Below are 13,285 nucleotides of genomic sequence, written 5' to 3' on the forward strand. Positions count from 1 at the left end.
ACCGATGATGTGACGAGATTAGATTTGGTCGTTATCGTCATGACAACAATGGCAGCAAACGGCTGCACGCACGCTGAGCCACGGCAAACACGTGCCCTTCAAAGTAAAAGTGCAGCATTAGAAGTTCTGTACACTTCAAAATAAGTTTGACTTTTTTCCTCATGCACACATCCACGAAACATCTGGAATATAACCCGCTAGTTGATAAACACGTATTTATATAATCCTTTTAAATAAACAGAAACCTATCAGTGAAGTGGGCTTCAATAAGAAACTATAAAGTTCAAAGTGAGCTTAAGTTAAAGTCAAAAGTTTCCTACCTCAAACTGCAAACACATGATCCATATGATGTTAGACAACCAAGCAGCTGCTAAAAAGGTTCACGGCATTAAGTGTTGCAAGCTAATGGCCGACAGCAGCAGAGCATCAGCGCCCTCTAGTGGTGGAAATAAAACAGGCTACATTAAGACTCTTGCATGCGACACTAGCAGCAAAGACTCTCCATTAACACCTCTGATAAGAACTCATCGAAGCAAAGACTTTTTCTTGATAACATTTTTTATTGTTTTCTCCCTAATCAATCTTTTTTTTTTTTTTTTTAATTCATTGGACAAGTAGTCTCGTGAAACGCGTCACACGAACCTGAAAGAACATAAAAATGGAAGATATCATTAACTACAAAAAATTTGGTGGTGATTTAAAAAAAAAAAAAAAGGGGGATAAAATGCAATTTATACAGGGGTCAGAATAAAGTAAGATGTAGTGTTTTGTACATTTTTTTGTAAACAATAAGCGTACTGAAACAATATGGCAAATGAGATGTGGAGAGGTCGAACAGAAGAGACCAAACACTGGTTGGCATGAGACATTTACACAAACCCTGAAGCAGCGGCGGCATATTGGGTCACATAAATGTCACGTACACAAAGGTTTAAAAATAGTCGCACATTTTTACACACAACAGCATTTCTGCTACAAACACAAACCGTCCCTCCGTTTGTCCTGGTTTATTGTGATATGAGGTATATGTGAGGCCGATATTCTTTAACGCCTCAACCGTTCAACATGGCAACGTATCGGCTTTTTCCGATATTACAGCATTGCATTTTACTCTGCCACGTTTAATGATTGTTTAAAACAACAGGCCATCAGGGTTCGTTCAGCAGTGATTTCATTTCCAGCACTCGAGGCCAGTTGTTGCTGTGGAAGACGGCGCAATTATTGTTGTCTTTACAAGGAAAAAAAAATTACATACTTTTTTTTAATTTTTTTTTTTACACTTAACATTTACTAGACAATATCTTGCACCTGCACTTCTGAGGAATAGGCACCAAATTTCTAATGGGACAAATATGCTCGCCAAAAGATCTAAATGTATACACATGAGCGGGGCAGCCATCTTTTCTTTGCTCATTTGCATGTGGCTGCCTCAGTAACAGCTGAAGAAATACTTGATCACTAACACATTTTTTTTGTCATCAAAGTCAATAAGAAAGCAAAAGCTGCTAAAGTTGGATAACAAGTCAAACTAAAAACTAGGGGTTTGAATTGCATTTACATTATCCCGATTAAATATGACTGGGTTTTTAAAAAGCCCCACCCACCCACGCTAAACCCTCCCTTAAACATATGAGAAAACGTTCATGAAAAAAAATCCCACGTTTTCCAGATATCCACCTTGCCCTCCCTTCATCTCACAGAAACTATGCTACCCAAACAAAAGGGGGGGTACTCCCCATCCCATAATATGTTCCACCCCCAGAAACACCATCTGGATGAAGGCCGGTTCCTTCCTGGTGTTTGAGCTCCCATCGTCCGGCCGGGGGGGAACCTTACTCCACGTACGAAAATGGCTCAAAGTGCTAAAGGGATTCGTTTTAAAGAAATAAGAGGAGGAAGAGGAGCGCGCGGGGCTCTATCACTGTGCAACAGCGCCCTCTATTGGCCAAAGAAAAGCCTGAACATCACTTTTGTTCTCCAAAAATATACCGAGGACAACATGTCGCCCCGAACAGCCCTCGTTCTTCCTCGACTTCAACTGGCAGACCGATTAAAACTGTTATCTTACATCATATATATTCTTATAAATATATATAAATATATATATCTATCTATATAGATAGATATATAGATATATATATATATGGCCCTTATCGAAGCAAACATGAGTTTCACATTGACATGAAAGTACCATAATCTCTATATAGCGAAGTAGAAAGTGTTTTCAGTGTTCAAGTGAGCTGGCAGCAGTCTGTTTATGTCATCAATTCTATCTCATTCAACAAGTAATAAAACATAAGAAAAAAATCCGCTTTGAAGTCACAAACTTCCGCAGAGAGCTCGCTGCACCTCGCAAGCTGCTTTTTACACTTTTTCCTGAGTAATACTTTTAACCTTGTAACAGACAAACAGCTTTTTTTCCTTTTTTTTTTTTTTTTTTTTGCTATTTCATCTCTGGGCTATTCCCTGCCGTTGTGGTTGTTTCTTTTATTATTATTATTATTATTATTATGTTACGCTTGTAAAGTTGATTGCTCAAACACTTCAGCTCGTTGGAAAAGAAATACGCCCGGCGCTGCGCTTTACTCAAAACTTACTTTCAGTTCGTGCTTAATGACCAGACCTAATGTCACTAACATGACAGGAATAAAACAGTAAAATACATATTTAACTTAAAAACACCAGATACTTAAAAAAAAAAAAAATTAAAAAAAAATTGCATCTGCAGTAAGCCTCGCAGGCTTATTGCGAAGAGAGGAGGGGCACAAAGACAGAGCATCAGTATAATTCAAATATAGTTGTCACTTAAAAAAATAAAAAATAATAACAATAATAATAATAATAATAATAATAATAATAATAAAATTGGAGCACTAAAAAAATTAAAATAAGAACAATGTTAACGACAGTGTTCTCTCCCTCTCAGGCTCTCATCTGTAGCTTTGGCTTGTTGGAGTTTTGGAACCTGTACTTACTGGCTCACTGACATCAGATAACAAACTACTAAACCCTGAGAATTCAGACACGGGCGTCCGTATCCTGTGATCCACCTGTATCCTGTGATCCATCTGTATCCTGTGATCCATCTGTATCCTGTGATCCATCTGTATCCTGTGATCCATCTGTATCCTGTGATCCATCTGTATCCTGTGATCCACCTCCCCGCTGGAGTCGGTGCCGTAAGACAAGCCGCGGCCGTCCACCTTGAACTGGGCGCCGAAGGCCTGAGCAAAGTTTTCTATCTGGTAGGAGGTCTTGGAGGAGTCCAGGTCCTGCGAGGAGGCCAGAGGGTAGACCGCCGCGCCGTTCTTCACCCGCGGCTGGTTCTTGTGGCCGCTCAGGTCAGACGGGCTGATCTGGTAGGATGACGGGGGGGTGGAGGAGTGCTGCTTCTCCATCTGCTCGGTGAGCTCCTGAGACGGGGTGAGCTGCTGGTGGGGGGGGGCCTCCAGGCTGCTCAGGTGGAAGCTGTGCTGCGGCGAGGAGCCCGTCAGCATCGCGAAGTGAGACTTTGGCACAGAGGAGGGCAGCGAAGGCGACGCCACCGACTGGCTGAACACGCACTCCAGCGGAGACGTGGTGTAGATGTTCTTGTCGGCGTAGAGCGGGTTTCCTGGGTGGGAACTGGGGAAGGGTCCCGAGGCGGGAAGGCCGGGCCCCAGGGGGAAGCTGGCACTGTGGCTGGTGCGCTCCAAGGCCTGCAGCAGGAAGCGGGAGTACTCGTGCATCACGACGGTCTTGTCTCCCGACAGGATGTCGGCCGAGTTCAGCTCCACGTGCTGGTCGCCGATGTCGAAGTGGACGTCGTGCTGCGAGCCGTCGGGTTTCTGCGTGTACTGGTCCAGGATGCTCTGCAGCACCTCGTCGGGGATCCCTGACTTGTCGAGACTCAGCGGAGCGTCGCTGTCCATCAGGCTGGAAACCGCGCCCTGGATGACGGACGGCTGGGAGGACAGGTGAACGCTGACGTCGTACTCGCTGCCGGCTCCTCCCCCCGCCGCCGGTCCTGAGGTGTTGGCGTTGTTGGCCGCGTGAAGGTAACGTCTCTTCTTCAGAAACTGCATGGCGTCGTCGTAGTTGCTGCTGGGGGGCCCTACTTTGGGCCCGTTACCCTGCATGAGGCCGTCCATGGCCCCGCCCCGCTCCAACGGGCCCGCTTTGGCCTGCTCCAGACCCGCTTTATCCAGGCCCTTACGGTTGGCCTTCTTGAACGCCATCTTTGGAGCTCGGCCGTGGTGACCCTGCTGCATGCTGGGTCCCGGCTCGGTCGAGGATGACACCGTTTGATTCTCCACAGAGTAATCGTGGATGCTGTAGGACGCGGCGCCGTGAATGTGCGGTACCCTCACCCCTGCTCCTGCTCCTCCTCCTCCTCCGTCTCCCTTCTTCTTCCTGCGCTCTCCTCCCTCACCACAATTTTTGGACTTCCCCCTCTTCCTACCAGAACTCCCGGCGTTTCCCTGAGTGATTCCATAGCTGCCGTGTCCCATGTCGACACAACCCAGGTCCATCATCCCGGGATCCAGCCCCTTCTTTATGGCTTCTCCACAGGTTCGCTTGTGCTTCAGCAGTCTGTCTGTCCTAGAAAAATACTGATGGACACAAACACCACAATGTTTTCTTTAAAATAACTGCAAAAAAAGTAATGAGCATACAGAACAAAGAATGTGGTTGAGACCCAGCAGAGATGAAGATGGAGGTTTAACCTGCTGGCAGGTCTCACAGCGGTACGGCTTCTCGCCGCTGTGCGTCCTCTTGTGTCGCTCCATGTGGTACTTCTGAATGAACCGCATGTTACACTGGTCACAGCTGAACGGCTTCTCTCCTGCCACACAAACACAGAGGTTGGTTATCCTCCATTACATCACCCCCACCCCCCACCTCCGCTCCCCACATCACTCACCACTGTGGATTTTCTCGTGTCGCTGGAGAAGGTACTTCTGAATGAAGCTCATGTTGCACTGACTGCATCTGAAGGGTCTTTCACCTGAAATAAAAAGCACAAGATGTCTACAGTTGAAATGTGGATTCCACCAGATGTTCGTTACACATCTGTGACATGATTCATGAACACAGGATTAGTAGAAAGACAAAAGCATGTGTACAACAACGTGTAACTCAATGCAATAGTTACTAGCGTTTCTCAAAGATGTTGATTCAACTCTTTGGCATTTCTGGTGGTAAAATAGAAACTCCCCAACAGAATAAGAGTTGCATGGTTATTCAAACGTGCTCTTGGTGAAATATAAACTTTTATCCTTTGTGAATTTGTGTTTTTAGAGTGGTGAATGAAAAACTTCCAAATCAAACTCCAAAGTAAATTTTTCTCCATTTTTTTCAAAACAAGTTTTTAATGGCTATTAAATTATTGTTAAAACAAACAAAATGGTATTTCTTAAGCTAGACATTTTCAAGGGAACAATCCCCCCCCCCAAAAAAAAAAATCAAACTGTTTTATTCGTGCCTCATGTGATCAATAGTTCACGACCCCCAGCAGATATTCCACTCTTAAAATCAATTTTCTAGATCACTGACCTGGCAGGTTTGTGGACGGCACAATTATCACGTAACAGCTAATGAGTCTGACAGAGATATGAAACTAGGAAAATAAAAGTAATTCTTAAAAGAAAGGAGGAAGCAGTCGGACAGCAGGAGACACCGCTAGTGTTTTAAACCGCCGTATTATTTAATGACCAACAACCGGCCCCCCATACACACTTCATCTTTTAAATGGCTTTCAAAATACGACAAGCCTCAATGACCACAACTGAAGATGTTTTCATGGACAGATCGATGTGCGATTTCTCCTTTAATGGTGCTCTCCCTGTTTCTCCAACAGGGAGAGCACCACTGAAATTGACCAAACACGCAGTTATTCCAAAGTACTGCACAGAGAAGCGTGACGTTCACACTTTATTTTCAGTATCTGCCGCCTGGCATCAACACTTTCCTTCTTGTGATAATCAGACAAACACACACAGGAGAACAGGTGAGCACTGAGGAGGAAGTCTGCAGCACCTGTGTGAATGAGGACGTGTCTGCGTAGGTGATAGGAGCTCCTGAAGGATGCAGCGCAGTGTTCACAGATGTGAGGCTTGTTTCCTGGAGACAAGCCGCATCCATCTGCATCCAGCATCATTGATTGCTGCGCAACAACACAGGAGAGAGATTCAGTCAGATTCAGTCGTCTAACGAACGGATTTAAAATCTTCCGTCGGCCACGTTCACTTCTTCAAACTTGGTATTAGATGCACAATATACTTTTTCTGGAGCACAAACACAAAGTCTGACTAATAATTTAGGATATCTAATATTTAGGATATAAACAAAGGATATCGTTTCCAGTTAGCCAACATACAAGAATAATAAAACAGGCACCAATAATTATGTACAAATCTTTGGTTATAATCACTTCAAATATCAACATAGAAAAGCTGAAAGTTGTAAACTATTTTTCACTGTTTATACACAAAGACAAAGAAAAATACAATATGCAGCCAAATGAGATACGGCGTGAAATCGCAGCATCAACACTTTTTCCTCAGCTCATCTCTACATGAATAAGGTTGTTTTCCTTCAAATTAAACATGAACAGACAATTTACCATACATCAGATTTGTGCTATTCATGTTTAACTATAAAATGAAAATACACATTTACCAATATAGAAATTATTTTAAAGCAATCATTACTTTTATTTCTTATTTGACAAAAACTAGACTGGATTGCAGCTTACTCTAAATATATAAATATAAAACCTCTTTTCTGTTTGATAATATTTAACCGTCGATGTACATAAGTGTGTCGAGGACTAAATAAAATACGACATTCACGAATACATAAATCCAAGACAAACCTTTGCTTCGCTTCTCTTCCTCCTCGATTTACCCTCCTGTCCATCACCATTTGACCTCCGACCTTTTCTCCCAGTGGGCTCCTTTCCTAACTGACTCTGCAGCTGTGAGGATGACAAAGGGGAGAGGGAGCGGGCCGTGAGAGCCGGCCATGACAAGGAAATCACTCGATCGAAGGTTAAGCGCCGTTAGTCTCCAAACTATCGTGCAAACAAGTTTGTTACTCACAAACAAACCAAACACTTGGACCATGTCGAGTGATTGTCAGCTGGAAACTCGTTGTGCAAGATGTGGTTCTAGTGGGCGGGATTAACAAAGCACTAAATTTATGGCTCTTTTACGGATATGCAGCCTGTAATTCATTGAGAGAGCTTTAAATCTTCTATTCGAGCTGAATGAAATGCACAAACTGCACACACCAAACATTCAGAAGGATTTCTCCTCTGTAAGCTTCAGCACAAACAATTCAGAAAGGAGGAAAATGAGGCTCCCGATTCCTCCTTTTCTTCTTTCTGTTTACCATCCGGCCGGCCGTTTTTCTCTCCGTGAGCCCACTGCTCCTCGCTGCCATATGGAGATATATGGAGATAATGTGGGCGCGCCTGCTGTTCACAAGATCAGAACAATCTTTAGGGGACAAACACGGTGAAGTCGAGCCAAAAGAAAAATGGGTCCGATACGTCTCGAGCATTTTTGGCCTGGTGGGTAAAGAACTGCTGCACAAACAAAAAGTGACATCAGTGTGAGAAGTGCAGCGACTCATCAACATACCAAAATAATACAGACTGTATTTCATCATTGAACTTTAGCTCCTCAGCACATCTGCAGCAGGTCAGGTGGCAGAAAATAAATCTGCAACTCTTTTGACAACTGATTAATTATTTGAATTATATTCTGAAGCAAAAATGTTAAACATTTCCTAGTTCCACCTGCACATGTGACGATTTGCAGCTTTTCTCTTTTATAAAATTGAAAAGTGAGAGTATCTTTGAGATTTGCACATCTGGATTGACAAAACATTTCTCACCGTTTTCCAGTATTTCACAGACCAAACTATTAATCGATTTCAGAAATAACCTTCAGTGCAATGAATGATATGAAACACTACGGTTGCAGCTCTACTTCTGAGAGTAAAAGCTTGACAAATGTCAATCCGTGATTTATAAAGGCTCCTTCTGTTAAAATAAACATGTTAAACAAGAAATTGTCCTTGAACAGACAATTTAAAAAAAAAAGTGTCCCAGTGAAGACAACAATTGATTCCTGTTTCCGACGTGCAGCCCCGATGACCCCCGATGACTTGCTATTGTTAGCGGAGTGTGGACGTGTATATTTCTATTTGAATGAGTACAAAAGGCGTCCGAAATGAAGTGCGAGCTCAAACAAGACAGCCGTGTCCTCGCCGAGACGTTCTCATTCACACCGAGGCCGGATGACATCACCCTTCTACCCAGAGAGAGAAACTACTTTGCATCTCAAGCCATCAGTAGATTTATGTCTCCGTAAGTACTTTTCACACGAGCGCCTCCACCTTCTTTAAAATATGAGCTGCTTGACAAAACAGCAGATCTTGGAAATCATTCCAAATGAAATGCTTTTTAAGACTTATCTGGGTTTATATTGCTGATATTTGATCCCACGCTGGTCACAACCATATAAAAACCGACCCAATAACACAACAACGCACCAGAGGACAAGACGACGAGCTCAGAAAGAGTCTGAAAAGTGCAAACTGTCAGAAAAAACATACTTCTGACTGCACCAAGAGCCGGTCGATTGCAAAACTGTGACAAGCTTCACAAATGTGGGTTTTATGGATTAACATATTTCAGGTTTCACTTGGATGAGAGAAAAGGCTTCAATGATGAGGACTCTTGTCTCCTTGGATTAACGGTGTCTCAGGGAAACTTTCCCCAAAGGAGAAGAGTGAAAGTGTTTCCCATCCTCTGAAGTCTTTTTCTCAAGAAAAGACATTGGAAAAGTCTTGAATTCAGGCGATATAGTTGTAAAAAAATGCTCATCCTTGTTTCCAGAGTGAAAGGTGATTTCTTTAAATAAGAGCAGAAGCAATTAGCTGATTAATGAAGCCGCTGATCTCCTGAAAATTGATGGGAAATATGTTAATAACCAATTAATCTTTTAGCAATATTTTTGGGTCTGTTTCTTTGTCTTATGTGACAACAGTTGATTATCTTTGTGTCTGGGACTGCTGGTCAGACAAAACAAGGATGTGCAGATGTCACCTTGAGCTTTAGGAGATTACGATTGGCATTTTGCACCCATGATCTGATGTTGATTAGCCGGTTAATGATCGGAGACAACAATTCACAAAACAGTTCAAATGTCTTGTTATTTCTGACCAAAACCCCCAAATTTTCCATAAAGAGAGCGTTTTCACTTTTGAGATTTTCTTTCCCTTTTAACTGATTAACAAATCACTTAATTACTTTTCTTTCGATCAACTATTGTAATATTCAAATTGTTTTGCTCTATATTGACCCCTCCCACTCTGATGTCCCACCTGTGGTACTTACGTTGGCCATGTTGAGGTCATGCACCAGCAGGTTCTGGTTGTTGCTGACGGTCACCTCCAGCAGCTCCGTGCTCTTCCCCAGACCTCCCGGGTAGAGCGGCAAGCGATAATCGTGCTCCGACAGCTTCTCCTGCTTGATCCCCATAGCGTGAACATAGTCTCCCGCCCCCGCGCATCCCAGGCTGCCACCCTGGGTGCCCATGCCACAGTCAGGAGAGTCGCGCTCCTTCTTCAGGATCATTTCTTGCGGTGGAAGATCCTGCATGATGGAGTGGGAGGCCAGCCGGGTGAAGCTGGTCACCGGGGGGAGGTGGCTGAACATAATCATGCCCGCTCCGAAGTTGGAGTCCATGTTCCCGTTGGAGCGCAGGAATTCATTCCCGAGTTTGTCTTGAATGATGCTCATGGTGAAGGCTGGCGGGCTGGAAAACTATGGGGTGGAAATCAGTGTCATCCTGTGAGGAGAATGAATGGCAGCAGTTGATGTTAAAAACCATAATAACAGAGTGACAACACGTTTTTTAATAAGCACGATCTATCAATTAGTCTGCCGGGATACACACAAGTGATATTCAACATGAAAACGGAGATGGAGCCCGTTAAGCTTCAGGAATCGGTGTCACGGCCTCTGATCTCACGACGAGGCGCTTAGTCGGATTAAACGGACTATTTGTGGGTCAACAAAGGGTTTCGGTCTGAAACAATGAGACGTGGAAACGAGCTGCCGACAGCGTTCAAACTCTGTCCGCTCGATCACAGCGTGTTCGGCTGCAGCTCCAGACAACACGAGAACAGGAGACGGGATGGAAGCGGTGCGTTAATCTGTTTGATGGGGCCGTCTGACCCAGTCATCCTATTTGATGAGCTTATCTGCCAATGAGAGGACACAGAGAACGCATTAGAAAGACGGTTGGCTGTAATTATGCGGCTGCAGGACAAACAAATCAAGTGCGTGTCCTGTAACGGCTCCGAATGAGTTACGTCCACGTTCGTATTCCAGGTTGAGGTTTTGCTCCAGTTTAGATTATATCAACACAGAACGTGACAAATCTGGTTATTTACTCGATGACTCGGACCATATCAGAGCCGGACGATATTGACAAAATCAAGTGGGACAATATTTTCTACCAGGTTCGTCGATATATTGGTGCTTTAACATATATTAACATAATGAGATTTTTAAATCAATAATCATCAGTAATGTCAATGTAATGACTAAGTGGGTAAAAGCAAATAATAAAACAGCTAGAACAGCATGGTCATTTGAAAAACATGACATCACTACTACAGCTTTAAAACCAAAACAAGTATTCACATCCCAACATCATGATGGTCCAAATCTACGTACGACAGGTAAACTCGTGATCTATAACCTCTCGCTGCTGTTTATTACCAGGAAAGAATATTCAGAATCAGCAGGTTTAGTTAAACATGCAGTTTTCTTTATCAATTCAAATCATAATAAAAACCAGGATGAGCTGTTACAACCAGTGGAACTAAATAAAGTGACCTAAACTCAGTAACTCCAGCAGGATGCGGTGGTCTCTCTTGCCAAACTACATTTCAGCATTTTCCCATGAAGGTTTTATTATAAATGCTGATGATGTGTTTGAGAACATCTTCCAGCTCTGCTGCCGCAAAACTCAACTTCAGTCACTTCAGTGGGATTAGCCGCCGAGCTAACCGCCTGCTAACCCGCCTGCGGGCCCTCCTCCTCCACCTCCTCCTCCTCCTCCTCCACCTCCTCCTCCTTCTCCTTTGTGATGCGGAATCAGAAACAACCGCAGCGGATCTGATCGGATCAAAACACAAAATCGCGCAAATATGAGCGCGAAAAACCAGCGAAAACAAAAACCTTGTAAAAGTGTGTTTGAGGCAGAAACGTAGTTTTGTTGTTTCGTGGATTTAAAGGAACCTCGTGATGAGACGAAGAGAACCTGGAAGAACAGCTGGAACCGGAGGAGAACCTCCACGTCGTCCTTACGGCTTCTTTACCGAGTTCTCTGAGTTGTTGGCTTTGTTCCCGAACAGTTAAACCGACCCAGTGATGGAGGAGAACCCGGGAAGGAGCTCCGACACTCGGCCCGTCCAACTCCGTGAACAATGATGCTCATCCGACTAGCGGCTAACCTAGCAGCTAACTAGCGCTAACAGCGTTGCAGCGCTTTGTTGTCGGTCTCGTGCGAAGACTTCAACTCCCGCCGACTCTTCTTCACACAAAACGTGGATTTCTTGTTTCAGGAACTTCTCTTACCGGTGCAGGACCATGACCCGCTGCTTTGGCTCGCGTGGTTCACCCTCAGCAGTCCGGTTTAATGTCTAGAGCCAAAACATTGTTCTCCCGCAGCTGCTGGGTTCTTCCATCTTGCCTCGGCGCGGAGCATTCTGGGTGATCGGGTCCTGAGGAGGACACGAGCACCTCCTCTTTGTCGGAGCACCTCCTCTTTGTCGGAGCCGACATTCAAATCATCACTTTAACTGCATTTTCTTTGTCATTTTGGTGCATGTATGGAGAAAAAAGGCTTCCGTCTCAATAAAAAAATGTGCAAAGATACTTTAAATACTTCTTTAAAAGTAAAAGTCATGATTTCAGACTTTGTGTTCATGTAGACTGACCCATCATGTAGACTAACCCATCATGTAGACTAACCCATCATGTAGACTGACCCATCATGCAGACTAACCCATCATGCAGACTGACCCATCATGTAGACTGACCCATCATGTAGACTAACCCATCATGTAGACTGACTCATCATGCAGACTGACCCATCATGTAGACTAACCCATCATGTAGACTAACCCATCATGTAGACTAACCCATCATGTAGACTGACCCATCATGCAGACTGACCCATCATGCAGACTGACCCATCATGTAGACTGACCCATCATGTAGACTAACCCATCATGTAGACTGACTCATCATGCAGACTGACCCATCATGCAGACTGACCCATCATGTAGACTGACCCATCATGTAGACTAACCCATCATGTAGACTAACCCATCATGTAGACTAACCCATCATGCAGACTAACCCATCATGTAGACTGACCCATCATGTAGACTAACCCATCATGTAGACTAACCCATCATGTAGACTGACCCATCATGTAGACTAACCCATCATGTAGACTGACCGCTTTCAGCCACCCTGATGTTTCATACAACATATTATGTTCTGGATTATAACGTAAGTAGAATTTAAATATTGTAGCTTGTTGACACAAAGCTAAACTTTTTACACTGGAGGGTTGTTTCATCTTTACTACTAGCTCTATGCATTTAACAGATATATGTTTCAAATAAAACCCTAATATGTAGAGAATAGTGTTAAAAGAAGCAACACTATTCACCTTTGACTTGTTCTGGAGTCTCATAAGTAGTGAAGAACAAGTATCTAACTTCCTGATAGAACTTTGTAGTTTGGCTTTCTGGAAGAAATTATATTTTCTTGATTGTTGTTGTTCTGGTTTGAACCCTCATGGTTGAAATTAACTTATTGTAAGTCGTTTTGGATAAAAGAGTCAGATAAATGAAATGTAATGTAATATCTCAAAAAATGTTTAAACGATTCAGTAAAATACTTTAAGTTAATGTACAAAATATCCAGTGAAGTCAATTTGGAGGATGGTTTTGCCATTTTTTTCACTTGAGTTTTGTTGGGACAACTGGTTTCTCTCTTTTCATTTTCTTTATTTGTAGCAACGTTGTGCCATTTAAATTATTAACAATAGGAGAAAAGAAAACCCAATGTTGAATGGCAATAGTGAATAAAGCTCCCCAGAATGAAAACGCCTGAGGCTGATTGTTCACATAACAACAGAGTGAGACTCTGAATGATGAATTTAGAAGAAAAGCTCTTAAATCTGCCGGATTAGTGACGATGTATACA

The 13,285-nt window shown here is 43.4% G+C and overlaps 1 protein-coding gene across 3 annotated transcripts; it reads right to left on the bottom strand.

The window, feature by feature from the left end:
• Positions 1–535: 535 nt before the first annotated feature.
• On the bottom strand, positions 536–11,757 carry znf281a (zinc finger protein 281a). Of its 3 annotated transcripts, none has more exons than XM_069716246.1 (7): positions 11,642–11,757; positions 9,389–9,842; positions 6,857–6,958; positions 6,019–6,145; positions 4,904–4,987; positions 4,707–4,825; positions 536–4,592 (listed from the first exon to the last, which is right to left on the bottom strand). In XM_069716246.1, exons 2-7 carry the CDS (start codon positions 9,791–9,793, stop codon positions 2,931–2,933), a joined length of 2,499 nt encoding a protein of 832 aa, XP_069572347.1. In that variant the 5' UTR covers positions 9,794–9,842; positions 11,642–11,757; the 3' UTR covers positions 536–2,930. The 3 variants fall into 3 exon arrangements, with proteins under 3 accessions (XP_069572347.1, XP_069572349.1, XP_069572348.1); XM_069716248.1 differs by lacking the exon at positions 11,642–11,757 and adding an exon at positions 9,951–10,700; XM_069716247.1 differs by lacking the exon at positions 11,642–11,757 and having other exon boundaries at positions 9,389–9,935.
• Positions 11,758–13,285: the final 1,528 nt, after the last annotated feature.

Source organism: Brachyistius frenatus, unplaced genomic scaffold (assembly GCF_029030835.1).
Source record: "Brachyistius frenatus isolate BFR_SWC_R1_liver_20210118 unplaced genomic scaffold, ASM2903083v1 Contig_154, whole genome shotgun sequence".
Lineage (NCBI taxonomy): Eukaryota > Metazoa > Chordata > Actinopteri > Embiotocidae > Brachyistius > Brachyistius frenatus.

Coding starts and splice junctions, on each gene's coding strand:
- znf281a (XM_069716246.1), bottom strand. CDS start 9,793: ATGAGCATCATTCAAGACAAACTCGGGAATGAATTCCTGCGCTCCAAC. Junction 6,146..6,856: donor GGAAGAGAAGCGAAGCAAAG/GTTTGTCTTGGA, acceptor GTTGTTGCGCAG/CAATCAATGATGCTGGATGC. Junction 4,593..4,706: donor GCTGTGAGACCTGCCAGCAG/GTTAAACCTCCA, acceptor TGTGTCCATCAG/TATTTTTCTAGGACAGACAG.